Below are 21,184 nucleotides of genomic sequence, written 5' to 3'. Positions count from 1 at the left end.
TTTTCCAGAAGGTGCCGATGAAGGAACCATTTACCTGTGCGTTCCTCTGCAGGACGGTCAGGAAACGCTAAATGCCCGGGTTTGTTCCTCACCGTTGCCCCCGGCAACGCCCCCCCCCCCCCCATGTATCGACACATCCATGCAATAACTCAGCAGGCGTGTATGATTCCAAGTTTTATTTGGTACAGAACATTACAGAACACTGTAAAGTCACATCAGGGTTGGTTTTATTTAGTTTCAAAATCGGGATTTGAACGAAAAGTAGGTGTTTTGGTTTGTTTGTTGTTTTTTTTTTTTTCTTCCAGAGGACGTGTCAGTTTCTCCGAGATTGAATTGACCTCAAGAGAGCAACCCTTTTATTTATTTTACACCCATCGCTCTTTTGTTTTACTTCCTTCGACGACCCTCCGAGCACACACACACACACACACACACACGCACACACACTCTGAGCGGTAAAACAGATTCACTCACCGACGGTAAAACACACCATGCCGGGATGAAGCAAATCTTGACCTTTTAAAAGGTCATCGTCATCATTCGAATCCCTCCTCCTATCATCTCCCTGCTTCTTCCTCCTCTTTTTATTTTTTATTTTTCACGTATCGCTTCAGTTGCTTTTTCAGGACGCCGTCGCTCCGAAACAGCGGCGGGGGAAAACAAAACAAAAACGCTCTGATGAATAATAATAACTGCAAACATTAAATTAAAACTAACAAGTCATCGTCTAGGAAAAACGGCTACGTCGCTAATGAGCGCACGGAACGCGCGACTCTTGAGTTGTTGACAGATCCTGCTGTTCGTCCTCGCTTCGGGGGAATAATGGTGGATTGCAACGTGAGAAAGCAGGAAAATAGTCCTGGAACGCGGGTCAGGAAGCGGGAAATCGGTGTCGGTTGGACGGCTTGGCGAGCGAAAAGCGTTTTTTTTTTTTTAAAAAGATGTTTTTAAGGTGCACTGGGTTTTTTTCGAATGACCGAAAGGCGCCCGAAAGTGCGTGAGTGCCGACTGTTTCTATCCGGGTTTTTTTGTTTTGTTTAATTTTTTCGGACGGACGGTTCTGGTTTCCCCTCGGTTCTGGTTTTGCACGCGACTTCATCCATATAGAGTCTAGAACCAAAATCAAACACTAAGGAAACGCGTATCTAGGAAAAAAAAAAATAGCCTAGGGGAGAAAAAAAAAAAAAAAAAAAAAAAAATTCAGAGAATCCAACTGCGATTGAAAACACTTTGAGATAATATATATTTATGTATATTTTACTTTTCCAAATGCTGAATCACAGCTATAAATTAGACGCTATAAATATATAGAATATTCTGCCGTGGCTGAGAGACACTGAAAGAGCCGAAAGACTTTGCCGTCTAAACCTGCATCAGTTTGTATTTACACGGGAGGGAAAAGGTTGTTTTTTTTTTTTTGTTTTTTTTTGTTTTTTCGGGCATTAGCGTCGGTGTCCGTGCTACTTTAAACGAGAAGGGGGGGGGGTTCCTTTGTGACTCTCTGCATCGTGTCCTTTCACTCCTGCTCAGAGCAGCTTCCTCGCTTCCTGTCGGCTGCTGACTCCTTTACTCCTCCTCCTGAGGGATCTTTTGTGTAGCCTGTTGCTGCCGGCGCCCGCTGCGAAGCAGAGGAGGCAAAGAATACTGATGAGCGGCTTTTTTAGTGACCGAAAAGAGGAAAAAAAAACAAAAAAACAAAGGTTCGGGAGCTGGGAACCAAAATCAAGGTTTCACCGAATCGGTTTAAGGATCTCACATTGAGCGGTTTAATAACTTGTCGGTCTGTTTGTTTTTATTTTTATCCCGTAGCCGGGAGCTACGCGCAATGACGCTTAAAAATCTTGATTCTTAAATGAGTAAATGTATTTAAAATCCAGCAGCTTACTTTCTATACATTCCACCTGAGGCCTCTCCCACTGTCCGTCCTCCGCGCAGCGTATGATTGGCAGGTGGCGTTCCGTGTAGCCCGCCGCGCACTGGTAGCGGACTTTGGCGTCGACCGGGTAGCGCTCCCTGGCGCCGCCCATCGGCGAGGCGTGCTCCACTTCGGGCGGCGCTCCGCAAGACACTGGCGGTAGAAGTGTGCACACGATCAGAGCGAGAAGCGGCCATCTAAAGCAGGGGTCGGCAACCCGTAACCCCCAAAGAGCCATTTGGACCCGGTTTCCTCGGAAAAGGAAACTCTAGGAGTTACTTTTTGACGTCTAAAATAAAGGTACCACTGTATATATTGCTTTTTATTATCTTTGCACTTCGTATAAACAAGTGTGTAGTGTGTCGCATCTGAAATTCACAAAGTATTGCGGAGAAAATTAAATTTTATTTATGTAATGAACTCATTTTGGGCTTTCAGAGCGTGTCGCAGAGCCTTGACCTGAATTTTAAAAATAAATCGGGAAAAAAAATCACTGTCAGTAAGCAATAAAAAAAAAAAAAATTTGCTAAATATCTTCATAAATATTTATTTTACCTAGTTTATGGGACTTCTTTTCCTGAACTTCTGCGCACAGCATCTGCAAATCGGGACTTTACCGACTTCCGCGAGTGTGACGTTATTTTGCGCGGCGAAAAATAATAAATATAATTGTATTTAATATTTCAAGATCACAATAATCTTCCAACTTAGAACTAAAAGTTAAAAAAAGGAATTAACACAAATGAAATACACTTCAATTAAATATTTATAACTTATTTTCCAAAGCCGCGGGTTGCCGACCCCTGGTCTAAACCAACGGAAACGCAAATAGCACTGATATGCTAACGTGCTAATCGCGTCACTCATGGCGTCTTGTTCGAATTGGAACCCAAATTCCTGTTTTTATTTCAAGTAGAGGAACGTTTCGAAAATAGGAGGATTCGCCCTTTGCGTCAGACGGTTGTGCGAAAACGCAGAAAAGCTGCCGACCGCTCAACGGCGCTAGCGAAAAGCGAAATACGTCCTCGCTTACCGGGTCTCGCCTTGCAGGTGAAGGGAAGGTAGTAGTTGCAGGGCACGTCGTTCCACTGCCCGCCCTCGTGTCCGATCATCACCACGCAGTCCTCCCCGGAGTTGAAGTAGTTGTCGGGCTGGTTTGGCCTCCAGTTCTCGTAGGTCTTAAAAGGAAAGACGGTATTTCGGAAATCACGTCGAGTTTCGTCGGAGCTTCCAGTTTGCGTTTTATCCCTGAACTCACCAGAGGGCTGCCGTCCGTCCAGCGGAAGTCATTCTGCACGTCCTTGTCATTGAGTCCGATCCACTCGTAGTCTTGGCCTTTCTCTGCGGGAGGGTCGGAATTTCGATTGTTACTCATCGTTTTTTTTTGATTATTTAACAAATATCGTGAACCCAGGAGTCGCCGCGGTTATGGATGATCGGAATTAGACCGCCGGCTGCTAATTCCTACTGACTAGCATTCATTGGGTTTAGCTAACGAGCATCCTCTTGTTTCCTGGTTCTGATACCTCGTGCTTTATCTCTAAAAAAAACGGTGAAATGAGAAAATGAAACAATTAAATGTAATTTTTTTTCCTCTATATTTATATTCATTTTTCTTTTTTTTTATTTCTGACATAACTGTTGCTCTGCTGTGACGAAGGAATTCCACCTATAGGGACCGATGAAGTTCATCTTATCTTTTTTAACCTTACAAAGGGTTTTTTGATGACAAACATGCAAAAGTACAAAAAATATAAATAAGTTATGCTGAGGTAGATATTGGAGGGTTTGATTTTTTTAAGTAACAAGAGTTCTAAAGTGCAGTTGCCAAAAAAAACCCAAAAAACTTGATGATCATGCTGTCACTTTTTTGTTTTGTTTTTTTTGCAACTGCACTTTTGCACTCCTTGTAATTCTCTATATGCGCTGTGAATTGGAGTTTCTGTAACATGAACGGCGCCTCTTGTCCAACAATAGCTTGGATAGACCCTGAGTGCAGGGTAAGCGGTACGAATGAATGAATGAATGAATGAATGAATGAGTGACGCAAGCATACACTCACTCCCGCTCACCGTTTAGGAACTGCTGCTCCTCCTCGGACGTGATGCTGACCAGGTGGGCGTCGAGGTCCCGGCAGCGCTGCTCGGCGTCCGACCAGGTGTTCCTGTCCGCAAAGTGCAGGTAACAGCTTCCCATGAACTCCACCCAGCCCTCTGCGCAACCCTGTACCGCTGCACACACACACACACACACACACACACACTGGTCAAAATTCTTGGGTAGCAACTTCAGAAGATATAGTCGTGATAATGAGTTACATTGGCAAAGATGGAAACTTTTTTTGGAGCTGTTGCTGTTTTGTTGGGGTCACATGACATTTTCCTGCGGTGTCTACCCCAACTTCCTGTCCGGTGGAAGCGGCGGCACCGGGCAGAAGGATGCTAAGCTACGTTTGCGCTTAGGAACGCGGGGGAGTTCAGGAGGTGCTCGTTCTGGATGTTCTTACGCCGCTGTGTAACTAGGCTACATATGGCAGGGACAAGACTTGCATTGCTGTTCAGGTTGTTCTGAATTAATTTGGGGAATCTCCTTGAAACCCAAGTGGCGTGAAGGGTTTCGTGTCCGGCGGCGACGCGTCACAGGCGAGTAGCACCTGATTGGTTCTAGAGATGGACTCCGGTTGCCTTGCCAACCAATCGTCTGTCGGCCTCTTTGTGTCCGCGCATGGTACGTACCTTCCTCTACGCCGGGCTGCTCCACCACAGCAGGCGTCGCCAGGGATAGTGAAGGTGCTGTCGTCGGACTGGTGTACGCCGAGTCCGGGGTCACAGAATAATGGGTGGGTTCCTCTTCCTCGCCCCTGGACATGTACTCTGGGTAAGCCACGGTAGATCCCGGCGTCATGGGGAGGGTGTCAGTCAAGGCGCCGCTGCCCGAGCGCTGGTCCGAGGTGCCGCTGACTTCGGCGTGGAACCCGGAAGCGCTTCCCTCCCCGCTTATTTCGATGACCCCGCGACCCTGCTGGGTGCGGTCCACCTCGGGCGCTACGGTCACCTCCACCATCCCCTCCTCCGTCATGTAGATGACGTCACCGCTAGTTGGGGAGAAGGGCCCGGCAGCGGAGCCGCTGCCCGAGATGCCGGACGACAAGCCACTTTGGAAGTCGACGACGTGGCCAGACCCCGAAGGCTGGTACCCGGACACTTCCTGTTCGCCAGAAAGCCGGACCGTGAGGTCAGTGGCGCTGTGGTCGATGAAGGATACGCCAGAAAATCCACTCATGTCTGACCCGGACACGCCTCCCGATCCAGGCATAATCCCCGATCCGGACAGAAATCCTGATCCGGACGCACCTCCTGATCCGGACATGCCTGAAACCAGCCAATCCCCGCTTCCCAGCTGCTGCTCAGTGAACACCTGCTTGGTCAACTCCGTCATCTTCTCGTCCACCATGCTAACACGCAGGCTGCTGTCGCTGTCCACCCCGCTTCCGCTGGCAGAGCCCGATACTTCGAAGCCGGAGTGCTGCCTGCCCTCTCCGGATCCGGATGTACCGTACGGTTCCCCGGAAGTGTAAATGACCGCGCTCCCGCCCTCTGCCTCGTGTGGCCTTCCGGAGTACTCTCCGGAGAGGACGTCGGTGCGGCCGCTGAAGGTGACGTCCGTTCCCGAACCGGACGGCTCGCCGCTGCCGCTGGCGACGGGCTCCCCGGAGCCCAATCCGCTTCCTGAATGATCGGCCGACCCAGAACCCGAAACCTCATCGGGAACCGGAGACAAACCTTCGGAAGGAGAACACACGGGGTCAGGAAGTGCGAGGTGTCGTACGGATGTAGGCCGTTGGTCCAGACCTCACCTGTGGGAACAGCCTGCTGGGTGATGATGGTCGTCACGTTGACAACCTCCTCGATGATGGTGCGGTTTATAGCGGTCTCTTCTTCTTTGACGACTTCGGTCGGTTGGACTACAACAGGCAAAGGGCCGAAAGAGTTCCTCAGTGAAATGAGCATACAACACAAACCCTCGTTTGCTACATGTGTTCACCAAAACAGGGTAGTTGCTCAGGGTAGCAGAGTGTTGAACAGTCGACCCAAATTTTAGAAGACCTCTTTTATCGTGTTGGACAATTTTGTACCCTTATGTCAAGGCTACTCTGTGGAGTATCTGAACGTCTTTGCGTACGTCCTGCTGTACTCTGATTGTTCTGCAGTCCTTTGATTGGTTGCTTTCCCTCCCTGACTTCCTGTGAGTGACCCGCTAATGCCCGACAGAGGAGGCTAGCTTTCCCTCCGTCGATGTGACGCCCCTCTATGACCGGATCACAAAATCCGCGGTTCCGGCTTTTTCTTTTGTGTCCGAGACGAACCGCAAACCCCCGATGTCTTACCTGGGGGGAGCATGCGATCAACTGCGACCGTTGTTTTGTTCACGATGTCCTCTGTTACTATGGTTACGTTCAGAGTGATCTCGTGTTCGGTGTCGATGAGGGGCGTCTCGGCTGTAACACACAAGTGATGTCATCAAGGTAACCGGCAGTGTAAGTGTACAGTAAACCCTTGTTTTTCGCGGGGGTTACGTTCCAAAAAGAACCCGTGATAGGCAAAATCTGTGAAGTAGAAACCTTTATTTTTTTTTACAATTATTAGACAATTAAATACTCTATTATACATCGCTGCTGTCGTCCTTATGTTTTTTTCTTCCGTCTTTATGGAACGAACGGAAGATTCATTCATTCCGTCATGCCGACCTACAGCCGCATAGCTTTTAGCTTCCCTTAGCATGTCCAGAAGTTTAACTTTATCTGCGCTAGATAGCATCTTCCGCTGCCTTTTGGGCCCTTTCGTCGCTCCAGAGCGTTTTGTCAACATTATCGGTTTTAGAGAAACTTGAAATCGCAAGAGAATTAGCACGTACGTCATGTAAATTTGGCAAGCTGTTTTACGTACGTGTACATATTAAACCGCAACGTTATTGACGCACAGGTAGAGAAGAAGCGGAGTGACTTTTTAGCCAATCAGAATGCAGAACACAATGCGCGATGTAAATCCGTGAAGTAGCGAAACCGTGGAAAGTAAACCGCGTTATAGCGAGGGATCACTGTATACCGTATAAGGCGCGCCACATTATGAGGGGCATGATAAAACATACCGTAGTCAAACTTTATTCAAGTCGTTCAATAAACCAATGTTCGATTTTGTGGTCATCTCTCTTTGTTCCCTTGGAAACTCTGTTTGGTGGAGTTCATCTGCTTGCTTCCTCCACTTCCTAACCTTAACAGGTGCCATTTTTTGGGGTCCTCATACACACAAATGTACAATTACAGCAAACGACGTTGTATTCCAGCATTACATAATTAGTTATCTGACGTTGCAACCCGTCAGCAACCGAAGACCGACTTTATTACGACGTCCGCGTGTCACATGGGAACCGTCCGACAATCAGTTTGCCAGAGCGTCTTCGCCACTTACCAAAGTTTTGACAGATGTTATGATCACAGAGTACCTCATAAAATCGGTTCATGGTCAGTGAACAAAACAAGAAGTAGTACATCAGCCGTACGGATGATTTTTAAGAAAACTGAAGGATTTTAACTGTGCTCTATGACCTAGCTTGTAACTCAATTTGCTTGTTTATTAAGTTAAACTTAAGAGGATGTAAAGATATAAACTGGTTTAAAAAGTGTACTTACCCTGAAGGTTGAAGAAGATACCACTAGCGCTTAGCTTACTAGCTACTGCTTAATGGTACAATGTGTTGCTAAATGTAACTTGCGCACTTTGCTACTTTTTGTCCAAACTTCATTTAGCGGCGAAGTGACGTCGCTACTCTTTTTAACCCTTGTGTTGTCTTGCAGGTCAAAAGTGACCCACTACCATGTTTGGCTGTAGAAAAAAACACCTTAACCTATTTTTTTTCCCAACTTGAAATTTTATGACTTTTCCTAAAGAGACCCCATAATTAGAAAAAGTAATACTTCTTGTCTTGTTTCTGTTTCCATGTGGGCTGTACACCACTAGGGTACAAAGATTGTCTTATGGGTCATTCTTGACCCGTAGGACAAGGGGACTAAACACAATGTTAAGATCGCACGAGGGTTAATAATCCACCGAGAGCCGGTTTGTATCTCGGACGACTTGTAAGCCGAGGTTGCTGTACGTATTTATACGGTATGTCTACGGAATATAAGCTAACTCCTACCTCTTAAACAGTAGGCGTCGTAGCGCGAGTGTTCATCTGGGAAGCCCGTCTGGTTGGGGTAGGCGTAGATGATGTGGACGCCCACCTGGCCGCCGCCGCAGTGAGACCTGGGGTTGGTTATGGGATAGCGGACGCTGCGGTCCATCAGCCAGCCGGGACGGCACTTATCCAGGCCCTGCTTCCAGGCGGCGTACAGGTGGCCGGTGGAGGCCAGGGTGGTGTTGAGCTTCTGGCAGTGCTGCACCGCCTCCTCGTAGGAGAAGCTGTCGTAGTCGCTGGTGAAGAAGACCTCGCCTTGGAGACGCAACCAGACCAGGTCGTGACGTTAAACCTCTTTTTTACCGTCATTTCCGGACTATAAGCCGCTGCTTTTTTCACATGCTTTGAACGCTGCGGCTAATTTATGGACTTTGTCGGGCTGACAAGCTTCACGACGCGAAATCGTTTCGCCCCGTCACTTTTGACCGATGAAATTTACGTGAAATTCTGAGGCTGTTCAATTCCGACAAGGAAAAAGACGAAGATAGTGATCAGCTGGAGTAGGACAAAGCGGGGATAGAAAATGGCTGGATGGATGGACTTTTCCTTGTGTTATATATTATTTAATCTTTTTCATCAGCCTTGTTACAGGCACTCTTCGGGAAAAAAAGCATTTTTGTGGATGTTACCGGTATGTATTTAATAGAATTTTTTTTTAATGTAAATATCTCATGTTACAATCTGGAAACCTGTGACTTAAAGACAATCGCGGTATATATGTGCACACATATATTTACTTCGCTATTTATATTCTATTTTATTTATTTTTATTTATTTTTTATTTATTTTTATTTTATTTTATTTACTTTTATTTATTTTTTTATATATTTTTAATTTATATTTTATTTATTTATTATTTATAATTTATTTATTTTTATTCATTCATTCATTCAGTCATTATTATATCTATTTACAGACAAGCGCAGTGTAGATTTGTACACATTATTTATTTATTCATTTTCAGCCGGTGCAGCTTGTATTCAGGTACGCTCAATAGTCCGATAATTATGTTTTTTTTATAGTGTAAAGGAAATAGTTGCCAATAATGTAATTTTGAAACCATTTAGAGCAATGAGGTACTGACTTGGTGCGTCACAAAAACACTTATTAACCATCAACTGGTCAGACTATGTAGTAGTCTAGTAGTAGTACTAGACTACTACAGACTATGTAGTAGTAGTACTATGTATCTAGGGAGAGGTATCTAGGTTTGCTCCTGGAGAGGACAGGAAGGAACGTTAGCTGGAGCAAGACAGAATACTTGAAGGAATGAAAAGGAACAAAAGTGGAGATAAAGAAGGTAGAGGACTTTAGGTACTTAAGGTCAACAGTTCGCAGAAGAGGTGGAAAAATGTCTTCAAGCAGTTTGGAACTGGCTAACAGAGGAGGTTTGGCAGGAATCACCACTATGATTGTTTGCAGATGACATTGTGATCTATAGTGAGAGCAGGTGGAGGATCATCTACAGTGGTGAAGGTATGCTCTGGAGAGGAGAGGAATGAAGGTACCGGTGAAGCTGCAGCAAGACAGAATACATGTGTGTGAAGCTACAGGGAGTGGAGATGAAGAAGGTGCAGGAGGTTCAGTACTTAGGGTCAATTGTCCAGCGGAAGGGGGAGGGTGCAGAAGAGGGGAAGAAGAGGGGAAGAAATTTGCGCAAGGAAGTTGGGATGGGTGGGGAAAAGTGTTGACAAAAGAGTGTCAGCCAGAATGGAAGGAAAGGTGTAGAAGACGCAGGTGACAGCAGCCATGTTGTATGCTTTAGAGAGGGTTGCGTTGTGGAAGACCCAAGAGGGAGCGGAGATGACGATGCAGGGGTTCTCTTTGGGGCTGAGGAGGGTGGAGAAGATCGGGGACGAGTCCATCAGAGGGACGGCACATATGTGACGATGTGGAGATAAAGTCAGACCAAGATGGATTAGACATGGACAAAGAAGGAAGGGTGAAGATCTGGGTAGAAGGATGATGAGGTTGGAGCAGCCAGACAGGAGGTCTGGAGGAAGACCAGAGAGGTTTATGGACTGAGGAAGAAGAGGACGTGAAGTTAGCTGGTATGAGGGTAGAGGAGCAGATTGGTTCTGGTGACCCCTGAAGGGAGCAGCCCAGGGAAGAAGAAGAAGGGACAATGTTCTGTTCAGAATTTCAATGAATCAAAAACTGTGATTTTTAACCAAATATTCTTGACAGTTCAGATGTTCCCTCACCTCTCAGACGTTCCACGTAGCAAAACACGTCGTAGCGCTCGTTCTCCGGCCTCAGGCCGTACGATCGGACCCCTGGGAGCTGGTGAAGGTTCCCGGCGCAGTTGTCTCTGGGCGACACGATGGGATACCTGACGGTAGCCGGAGAATGGATGAGGACTCGTGCAGAAAACAAGTCGGACCCCCTGAATCCAGTGTTACCATGGCAACCTTAAACATAACTCTTTAAGAACTCATCAGTTTTCTGGCAGAAGGTCTGGCAAGTAGTGCCTGGTAACTCCTGACTGTACTTCTTTCTGCCGTTTCTTTGGGCTCAAGGTAGCCGTGAAACAATTGGTCCAATCGCCCCCCTCGGGCGAGATGCCCAAACCTCGAGTTTTAGAGATACCTTTATTGCCAAAGTCACATACCAAGAGCGCGAGATCAGCTAAATTTGACCACTGCCTGTAACCCATCATGGATGAACCATGCCAGGGGACCAGTTAGGGTCTTGCTAAACGACACTTTGACCGGCAAGGAGGAAATTCTCTCCACGTCCTGGAATCCAGGTATGACTGTTTTCAAGGACGACCGCTCTAACTCTCCTGAGCCACACCGCCCCCTTGTTGCCTGCCTGGTTTGCGCCTCGAGTGGACGATCTGCCGCCGTCAGTAGGTGAACAGATGATGCTTTGAAATCGCAAGGCGATACATTATTACATTTGATTCCTATTTACAGCAGTTAAAGTTGCTTTATGGTTGCCGTGGAAATCAATAAAAAAATGACGGCGCACATTCATGCCTGTAGGTTCTGCTCAAAATTTTAGGAGTACAAGTCCTGAGGTCCTTCTTCAACACTTTAGTGGCATAAGCCATTTTCTTTGGAGCAGTATGCTGGAGCAGCAGCCTAGCAGCGGCTGACCGGAAGAAGATCGACAAACAGAGTGAAGTGCATCGCTCGGTCTGCTGTGATAGCTTAGCATATCCAATGCTAAGGGGTGCTAAATCCACAACACTCCCAGCTTTTTACCGTGCGTTCGTTAAATGAGGTTATCCAAGTGTTGCTTGGTTTTAGATGCTCTTCTGTCACTGAAAACAAAAGCTTTCATTTGGAAAAATTGAGTTAAACGACAGGATGTCGAGTTATAACTGCAACTCAGGGCGTCCCGTGGCCTCGGTGCAGGTGGTGGGAGAGAGGAGGGTGCTAAGCTAAGCTATCTTCTCTGATGAACAACACCTTCTTCATGTCAAAACCGTCTTGTCTTGGCAACCGGACTTGAGTTTCGTCACTCGAAGACATTTCAGGCCTCATCCCAGAGGCTTCTTCAAATCCCGTGGGGAGTTTCTGAATATAACTTCCAGGTCCAAATGGAAGAGTTAACCTGCAAAAATGTAAGACCGATTTGCAAACGTGAACCAGGACCTTCTGCACCCTCCAAACAACCAGGAAAGACCAACCAACAGAAGCCTGACCCTGGCTGTTCTAGTGGGCGACTCCCAACAGGAAGCGAAGAAGCCTCTCGAATGAGGGCTGAAACATCTTCAAGAGAAGAAAATACAAGTCCAAGAAGGTTTAGACAAGAATTCACCGTGATCTGGACGACCCAGAACCACCGAAACCACTGCAAGTGCTGTCGTCGGTGGCTGCTAGTTGCCACTTATGCACGTTTACATTGTTTAGGTGCAAGTGTTCTTTCAGTGAAGACTTGGTCTGGATCCTCTTCCTGTTCCTCACCTGACCGTCTGGTCACGAAGCCACCCGGCGTCGCACTGGTGGAGCCCCGTCTCGAAGGCGGCCTGCAGCTGCTGCGGGCTGGCGATCACAGCGCCGGCGCGGCGGCAAGCATCCTGCGCCTCCTGGAAGGTCAGCGTGTAGCGGCCCGTGATTGGCCGGTAGTGGAACACCACGCCTGGCGACGAATGGAAACTATGTCTTATTCTAAAACAATTACAGATTCATTTAATCGATAGACCGAGGTTATTTACCTGAAGTTATTCAATCAATCAATCAATCAATCAATCAATACTTAGTCAACCTTGTATCTAGGCTACCTGTGGGCGCCATGTCGTCGTCGGTGAAGGTGGGCGGTATGGGTCTGGGTGGAAGCCTCTCCACGTCCCCGCGCTTGATCTCCTGGCCCTCAGGGGTGGTGGTCAGGCCTGGGAAGGCCCCCGGGGCCGGCGTCATCCTGATGATATCTGGGAAAGGGGTGGTCCTGGGTGGGACGGCGTTCTCGTCTTCGCTGGCTGTCGGCGAGAAATTAGCGGCTTGATGCTTTCGGAAGATGCATACGTGTCATCCCGAGGGCAACTAAAGATCGAACCCTCTTTAACCTTTAACATCCGTAAAACCTCCGGAGGTTTTGGCCTTTACGAGTCAGAGGGGTCACTTGAAGCCCGGTGTTAAAGCAGCCGGTGTCTCAGGGTCGCCCATAAGTGGGCGATAAGTGGCGAAGGAAGCCGCCTCTTCCTTCTAGAACCATCCATCTGCCTGTTTGAGTCCTCTCTCTGCAAGGCCTTGACCCGAGCAGTTATGTGGCATGTATGTGTGAAACTCTTCGACTTCCCCTTCCTGAAGGCCTCGCCTGAACGAGCCTTTGCATCAGCAGCTTCTCTCCGGACGTTTGCGGATTTGAACGGAAATTTCAGCGCAGCTGTGAATAATTTTACCGTTTTTTTTCAGCTGTTCAGGGCTTGTCTGTAGGGGAGTAGCGTAAGAGCAGGTTGCGACCATTTTTTTGAAAAGAAAGACTTGAGTTAAAGTATCATCTTGAGTTTCAAGTTTTGGCCTAGTCTCAGTGTAGTCTGAGACTAAAAACGGACTCATGGAAAACTACAACTTTCTTTTCCTGTCATGCTGGTACCAGGTTTCCTGTTCCTGGTTTTGTAGGAACTCATATTCAGTCTTTACGGAGACGTTAATATTGTCTTTGGTCCCTGAGCTACGACTGCGCTAAGACTGTAAGACGAGATAACGCCGCGACTCTTGAGAGTTCCTTCCGAAGTCCGGTTTCAAGTCTGCGACTCGAAAATCATAAAGCGTAAGCCTGGCATTAACCTGAGCTGTCAGGGTACTCCCCTCCTGATGTCACGAACCACCATCTTGCTTAAAACTGTATCCCTTTGCAAGCATGTATGATGTAAACATTTTTGATGTTGGAATTAAAGTCAGCCAAGTTGTTGGCTAAACTCAAGACTTGGCGTCGATTGGACATGAGTGTCCAGGTGGTTTGTCTGTGCGGTACTTTCCTGGAGTGGATATCAAGAGAATGTCATCAGAACCTTGGCTCCTGCTACTGCTGTTGTTTTCCTTCCCAACCCTCAAACTCCACTCCATCTCTATGGAGGTCGAGGCAGAAGGCCGTCTGATTTAAGCTAGCGCTAGCAGAGTTTCCTGCTCAGCTAAAAGACAGTTGTTTCCTTGCCCCTGTTGCTAAGTGGCTTGTTCATGGGGAAATGTTTGGGTACTGGCAATCATCTTCAAGAGTGGTGGCATCGAAACTAGTAAACAATGTCGGATAGTCACCTTGGAAGCAGATGGCGTCGTAGCGGGAGTCGGGGTAGGGGTACCCGGTCTGGTTGGGGAACAGGTAGACAGTCCTCACCCCAAGGAGCCCGCCTCCACACTGAGGCCTGGCGATGTTGATGGGGTACCGGACGCTCCGGTCGCCCAGCCAGCCGGCGTTGCAAACGTCCATGCCGCCCTTCCAGGCCAGGTACAGCTCTCCGGTGGTGGCCAGTCGGGCGCCCAGTTTGGCACACTGATCTCCCGCCTCGTAGAAGGAAAACTTCTCCACTGACATGGAGTAGAAGACTCTGCCTGGGAGGAGACAGGAAGGAGGCGGGGCGGAGTTTTTACTACGTAGCTTAGCATAGTACACCCTTGTTGCTGAACTTACATTGAAAGTATGTGATATTACTGCTGTATTTTATTAGGAATCGCAACTTAGAGTAACATTTAAATGTCGTGGTAGCGAAAAATGAATACCTGACATCTTCTCAGCGAAGCAGTACACGTCGTAGGTCTCGTTCACGTCCCTCACGCCGTAGGTTCTCACTCCAGGGAAGGTCTCTTTGTCTCCGTAGCAACGATCCCGGGGCTCATGGATGGGATACCTTTTTTTAAAAGGGGAAAGATAGTTTGAATAGCAGAGTTTTGTTGCAGGAACTTCAAATATAGTGTCCGGAAGTACAACTGCAGTAGTTAGTAGCAGTGGAGTCAGGAGACCAAGGATCCAGCGGCAGGTGGCTCCTCTTAGTTCCATGGAGAAGGAGCAGACGGAAGACAACGTTGTCCCAAGTCGCAAGACTTCGATAGCAACCCAAAGGTTCCTAGTAATTTCTGGTGACTTATGAGTTCCAACGATCACCGAGCACCTTCAGCACATGAGTTCCTATGGACAAGGACAAGGTGCGCCCTTGCGGTCCTACCTGACGGTCTGATCGGACAGCCAGCCGGCGTCGCACTGGTGGTATCCGTCGTCGTAGGCGGCCTGGAGCTGGGCCGGGGTGGCGATGGTGGCGCTGTTTTGGATGCAAGCTGCCTTGGCCCTCTCGAAGGTCAGGGTGTAGCGGGTGGAGATGGCTCGGTAGTGGAACACGATCCCTGGGTAGAACATACATCCAGACTTCTGTTGAGGTGGATGCTAACTTCAAGTAGCCCTAGTTGTTTAATAAACTGACCAATAAAAACTGTCTTATAAAATGCTGAACACAAGAATGCAGGTGGAGTTGGAAGTGGAAATTCTGCGCCATACCCTGAACCTGGACGTCCACGGAGTCGTAGTTGTCCTCGATGCCCAGCATCACCTCGCAGCGGTAGGTGCCGGAGTCTTTGGATCTCAGCTCCGTCATCTCCAAGGTGGCGTCTGTGGGCACCAGCGGGTAGTTGACCATGGTCACCCTATCCAGGTACTCGGTCTCCACCTGAATTTTGCCCTCCGTCGCCACCAGGATGGTGGTGACCTTCTCTTTGGTGACGTAGCTCCACTTGATGCGATGGGAGAGCGGTGCGATGGTGGGAGCTCCGGGGTCGTTGACGGTGTTGTCCTGGAAGTAGCAGGGAATGACCACCTTGCTGCCCAGCAGAGGACGGAGAGACGACTCTATAGGGATGCTGACGCGCAGCGTCCCATCCATATCTGAGGAACACATTTACAAGGAAGAAGTTATGGTCCTTTATGATGATAGCATGATAGCAACCTTATGTCTGTTTGTGAGGTTAGCTTAGCTTTGTGAAAATAGGCCATACCCCATGCCATGGGAGACTTGTCATTACTCCATCCATCACCTCAATCTTCTTCTACCCCCTTTCCTCTAGGCTGCTACCTTCAGGAGTTGCCACAACGAGTCTTCTGTCTTCATTTTTCCCTCTCCTCTGCATCCTCTTCTCGTACACAGCTAACTTCCTGTCCTCTTTCCGTCCATAAACCTCCTCTCTGGTCTTCCTTTAGTCCTCCAGCTCCAACTTCAGCATCCTTCTACCCAGATCTCTGTCCACGTCCAAACCATCTCAGTCTGACTTTTACCTCTAGAACATCTACTATGCACTGTCCCTCTGATGGACCCATTCCCGATCCAAAGAGAACCTCCACGTCTTCGTCTCTGCTGCCTCCTGTTGTCTCCTCACTGAAAGCGTACAACATGGCTGCCGTCACCGCCGTCTTCTACGCCTTTCCTTTTATCATCCCTAACACCTTTCTCCATCAGTTCCAACCCTCTTGGACAAGTTACTCCACCTCTTCTGCACCCTCTCCATTGGTCTGGAGCGTTGATCCGAAGTACTTAAACTCCTCCACCTTCTGTATCTCCACTCCCTGTAGCCTCACCGTTCCACTTGGGTTCCTCTCGTTGGCATACGTGTATGCTATCTTGCTAACCTCCGTCTCGCTCCTTTCCAGGAGCATACCTCCAACTCCCTAGATACCCTTCACTTTCTGCTTTCTGCTCTCACTTCAAATCACAGTGTCATCTGCAAACAATCGCAATTTCCTGACAAACCTCATCTGTCAGCTTCTCTGTCAAGAAGAAGCCGATCCAGGTTGAACTTCCACCTCCACCTTGCACTCCTCCGCCATCGGTCGCCTCAGTGTTCAGCAATTCGAATCACGCCGGGCGATTTCTCTCTGTTTCTAGTCTCGGCGGCGAAGGTGCGCCAGGCCACGTTGCTCAAGGCACCGGATATTTAACCTCTTTCACAAAAGATCATTTTCAAATCCCTTTTTTATTAATCCCAGCGGGGGGGCTTGTCGACGTGGCCGGTGTTTATTCATTCTTTTTAAAAAGAAAAAAAAAAAAAATTACCATCTTGTTCTCCGAAGGACGCCGTCGTCGCCAGTATGAGGGGCAGCGACGCGCACAGCAGAAGCAGGGGGGTCATGGTTACCTGGGAAAATTAAAAACACCGGAATCGCCGGCGTCAGCTCAAAAACTCAGTCCAAAATAGTCCAAAAATGTGTTTGTGAATGAACAGAGAAGTAAGTGTTGGAATGAATGAGCGGTTTTATGACGTCCCCCCTCCCCACGCCCGCACTTTGCTAGCGCGTATTTACGCGTCGGCTTCGTTACGTCGGCCTCGAAACGGCGCTCGCGGATATCAGAAACGGCGCTAAAAATGAGCTCGGGGTGGGGATTCGCGCTGTTTCCACTTGAACTTGGAAGAAAAAAAAAAAAGGCTAAACTTGAAGGTTTTTCTTTTCTGTCCGGAAACTTTTTAATACGTTTAATTAAAATGGTAAAATGACTTGTTATGCTTGTGAGCTGTGTTGTTTGCTTTCATAATAATTCATTTATTTAATCTCGACGCTCAAGAACACAATTCAGACAGACAGGAGTGTCTCAGAAAATTAGAATATTGTGATAAGAATAATAATAATAATATTGTCATTGACTTTGACACTTTATATTTTTGTTTGTATTTCTTATTCTCCCCCCTTTTTTTTTTTACTATCTATACAATTTCCTACTATTATTTATTATTGTTTTGTTTTACTTGAAACTCTGGCACAACAATTTCCTTCAAGATAAATAAAGTTATTCTTATTCTTATAAAGTTCTTTATCTTCTGTAATGCAATTACAAAAACAAATATGTCATGCATTCTGGATTCATCACAAATCAACTGAAATATTGCAAGCCTTTTATTATTTTTTATATTGCTGATTGTGGCTTACATCTTAAGAAAACTCAAAAATCCTATCTCAAAATATTAGAATATTATGAAAAAGTATTTTTTGTTTTTTTTTTAATTGCATGACAGAATATAAAGAACTTTATCACAATATTCTAAATTTCTGAGACAGTCCTATATATTAAAAAAAAACAGATGTCATTTCTGATAATCAATGCTTTTACACTGACCTGAGTGAGGAGTTAACCTTTCATACTATGATTATTATTACTGTTATTCTATTTATATATATATATCTTTTATAGAAATATGTGTATTTTTTTTATTTAGCACCCTCATTCCAAAATATAACCGTATTCCTAATCTGTCGGCTCAGTATTCAAATAGATTTTGACGTTAGAAAAATAAATATAAATAGTTAAACATATGCAGTTATACGTGGCAGGGAAAAATGTAAAAAAAAAAAAAAAAAAAAAAAGATGCAAATGAAATTATAAATGAAATTATTAATTCGCTGATTGGTCTCTCAGCAGTGGCTCGACAAGAAGCTAACCGCTACGTGAACTGTTTCCTTTCTGCTAATCAGTAGGTTTTCCTCCAAGGGTCTTATTGACCGGCCTCCTGCCGGGAGCTTTTATTTGCCTTTTAAAAAGTTTGTTTATTTGTTTGGGATTCAATGCACGTGTTTGAAAGTTTATATGAGTCGTAAAGCGCCGCCGCCGCCGCCGGCGCCGGACAGAGCACCGAGTCTGCGTTGCCATGGAATACACACCTCGACCCGGGGCCCGACTGAACCGGGGATTGTTAGCGGGAACACACCGGGGGTTTATACCCAGCAGCCGCAAGGGCGCGGTGTGTGTGTGTGTGAGTGTGTGTGTGTGTGTGTGTAGGGGTTGGCTGGGGGGGGGGGGCATTTACGAGGTGGCACGATGAGGAAAACGCACCAGGGGGAATACGCGCTGACTGTACACTCACGTGTGTGTGTGTGTGTGTGTGTGTGTGTGTGTGTGTCAGACACGTGGCCAAAGTACACAGAAAGTTCAGGGCCTCGTTTCTGACACAATGTGCAGCTTCGTGACTCCACCATAATAAATATATAGAAATATACATATTAATACTCATTGATCAAATAGGAAAGGAAATAATCATGTCTTCGCATTCACACATTCACGTGCACGCTTAGCATCGATAGCAACGTGCTAACCGGAGCCACTTTGCAGTGACAACCCCAACAGCTGGATTGTCATTTTTAAGTTTGAGCTAAAACAAATAAGAATAAAGCTAAGTATCACTTTTCTGGCTTTTTCTCCAGAGGGTTTAAAGGAAGTTCGAAACCGAAAATCTCAGGTTTTGACGGGTGGATTTTTCCCACAATTCAGTTGCTCCCCAAACGTAAGTAAATTAAATAAAAATAAAAAAAACCCCGGTCCTTTTATACGAATCGAACGGTAATAGCTGAGACAGCTCTGATAATCTTATCATACTTTCACCCAGGAATGTCTAAAATCCCTGGGAACGGGAGCCCGGAGCCAACCGCCCCCACAAAGAATACCCAATTTTAGGCAAGAAAATTATCTTTAAAAAGAAAAAAAAACAGCGAGACGCCGAACGACGGAAGGAAATGACCTAAAAGAGGCAGGCGTTTGCCTGAAAGACGAAATGAGGGGGAATTTACCCAAACGCAGGGACGCAATTGCTTTAAATGGAGGTTGAAAATTATAAGCAGGTTATAAGAAAGCTGCATTAGAAAAAAAAGATAAAAATCAGAAAAAATATTTTTAACAGAAAAGAAACATTTTAAGAAAAAATATAATTTAAAATAAATTAAAAAATAATTATTGAAATATTTTTCAAACTGTTAAAAAAGATACTTCAAAAATTTTTTTTAATGAAAGGCTGCTCTCATTTGCTTTATTTGCTTTTTTTTTTTTTTTTTTTTTTTTGCAAATGAGTCCCTGGAGGGCGGAGGTCCCCAGACCAGACAGACGTCGGCGTCTGAGTCGACGATCCTGCGCCATCAAGAACTAAAATATTCTCTCTAATTCATAAATTAAATCGAGCAAATTCATAAAAAAAAAAAAAAAAAAAAAAAAACGTAAAAAAAAAAAAAGAAAAAAAAAAAGTGCGCCAGCCAGGCGGGGATGGGTTGCGCCAACTCTCCCCCCTCGACCCCCGACCCCCGACCCCCGCCCCGCTCCCCACAGTGCGCCCATTCAGGTGGTGGGCTGGATCTGCGCTCCCCTGCCCGGCGTGGTGGTATGTTCCACGCCTCGCCGAGGTGACAGCCTATGAGGCCTCTGTCTGTTTCAGCACCGGGGGGGGGGGGGGGGTTACCTCGCCAAGGTAAACACACAAGCCCCCCGCCCACCCTACACACACACACACACACACCAACTCTCTTGAGTCCCTCAGCTGGAGAACAGTGTGGACATTGATATGCATAGACACACAGGAACACTCATAGATCACCGGTGTGTGTGTGTGTGTGTGTGTGTTTGTGTGAGGGAGTGCACGTCCGATACCCCTGGTCGGAGTGGAAAAAAAAAAGCATGGGAGTGTGTGTGTGTGTGTATGACACATACTGTAAGGCTTGTTTGAGAACACACACGCGCTGTTGTACAGTGAAATGGGAAGAGGGGGGTCGGAGAAATTCATATTTGCGTTACTTTGAGCCGACACACTCATTTACGTGCGAAACACACTTTTCCCCTCCTCGCCCCCCCAAAAGATTCGAATTGCGATTCACAGTACGCGGCGGTGCGTGGCCCGGCGTTACCGTGGTTACGGGACAGTCGCTAATTAACAACACAATGTCAGTTCATGGCTCCGACGGGTTCCAGGAAAATAAAAACGTTTCCAGACGCGCCTCAGGAGCTTGTGACAAACCGGCCTTAACGGAAGTGTGTGTTTGTGTGTGTGTGTGTGTGTGTGTGTCTCACCCTAGGTCACGTTTCACCGGAGCTCAACGTCCGGGTCATTTGTAACCGACGCGAACTTCGGAGGTCTCACTCTGAGGCGAAAACGAAAAACTCGGAAGACGTCCGGGTTCGAGAGAGCAGAATCGACCGCCCGATGCCGTTTCGCCGTTTTTCGCCAAAACAACCTTCCTTTCTCCCTCCGACCCGCCGGCTTCGGAAACGGATTCGAATTCGGAAACGAATCCGAGCGGAAGAGGCGACGCCGGTCGAACCCGCGACCCTTTCCCTGTTTCCAGAACGAACCCATCGCAATCGTTGGGTCACCGCGCAATCACCGGCGAACCCCAGATCAGCCAATAATCACTTCATAACTTTTTTTTTTTTTTTTTTTAAAAAAGATGGGAATAAAATGCGAGCCCTCCCCTCCCCCCGTCCCTCCACCCGCCGGCCGGCTGGAAGCCCCCACGGCGCCGCATCCTACGAGGAGAGAACCTACCATTGATGCTGCAGAGCTCCCGGTGCCAGTGACTCCAGGTGCCTCTTGCTCCTGCCAGTGAAGGAGAGCAGAAAGAAGCTTTATTCAAACCCCGCCGCACATTTAGATGTCGGAAAGAACGAGGGAGAGAGAGAGAGAGAGAGAGAGAGAGGGAGGGCGTGAGAGAGAAGGAGGGAGGGAAAGAGATGTGGTCGTTTCCTGCCAGTCGGTGAGGTCACACAGGCGGCCTTGAATATTAAAAGTGAGACTCCTTGGAAGGGAGACGAAAGTTTGAATGTCGCCCGGCGCCGTTTCCAACGCGCCGTCCGCG

The 21,184-nt window shown here is 47.1% G+C and overlaps 1 protein-coding gene across 1 annotated transcript; it reads right to left on the bottom strand.

The window, feature by feature from the left end:
* Nucleotides 1-164: 164 nt before the first annotated feature.
* Nucleotides 165-20,922, bottom strand: acanb (aggrecan b). Its single transcript, XM_086149163.1, has 18 exons — nt 20,875-20,922; nt 16,635-16,716; nt 15,089-15,472; nt 14,763-14,937; nt 14,320-14,447; nt 13,858-14,151; nt 12,384-12,578; nt 12,067-12,241; nt 10,357-10,484; nt 8,114-8,407; nt 6,303-6,413; nt 5,772-5,879; nt 4,651-5,697; nt 3,988-4,146; nt 3,174-3,256; nt 2,949-3,093; nt 1,886-2,068; nt 165-1,618 (listed from the first exon to the last, which is right to left on the bottom strand). Exons 1-18 carry the CDS (start codon nt 20,875-20,877, stop codon nt 1,527-1,529), a joined length of 3,786 nt encoding a protein of 1,261 aa, XP_086005289.1. The 5' UTR covers nt 20,878-20,922; the 3' UTR covers nt 165-1,526.
* Nucleotides 20,923-21,184: the final 262 nt, after the last annotated feature.

The sequence above is a fragment of the Fistularia commersonii genome, chromosome 7 (assembly GCF_037954325.1).
Source record: "Fistularia commersonii isolate RoL2024-O1a breed Wild chromosome 7, RoL_Fcom_v1.0, whole genome shotgun sequence".
Lineage (NCBI taxonomy): Eukaryota > Metazoa > Chordata > Actinopteri > Syngnathiformes > Fistulariidae > Fistularia > Fistularia commersonii.
The sequence above is the reverse complement of the archived record's forward strand: the minus strand, read 5'-3'. Positions and strand labels throughout refer to the sequence as shown.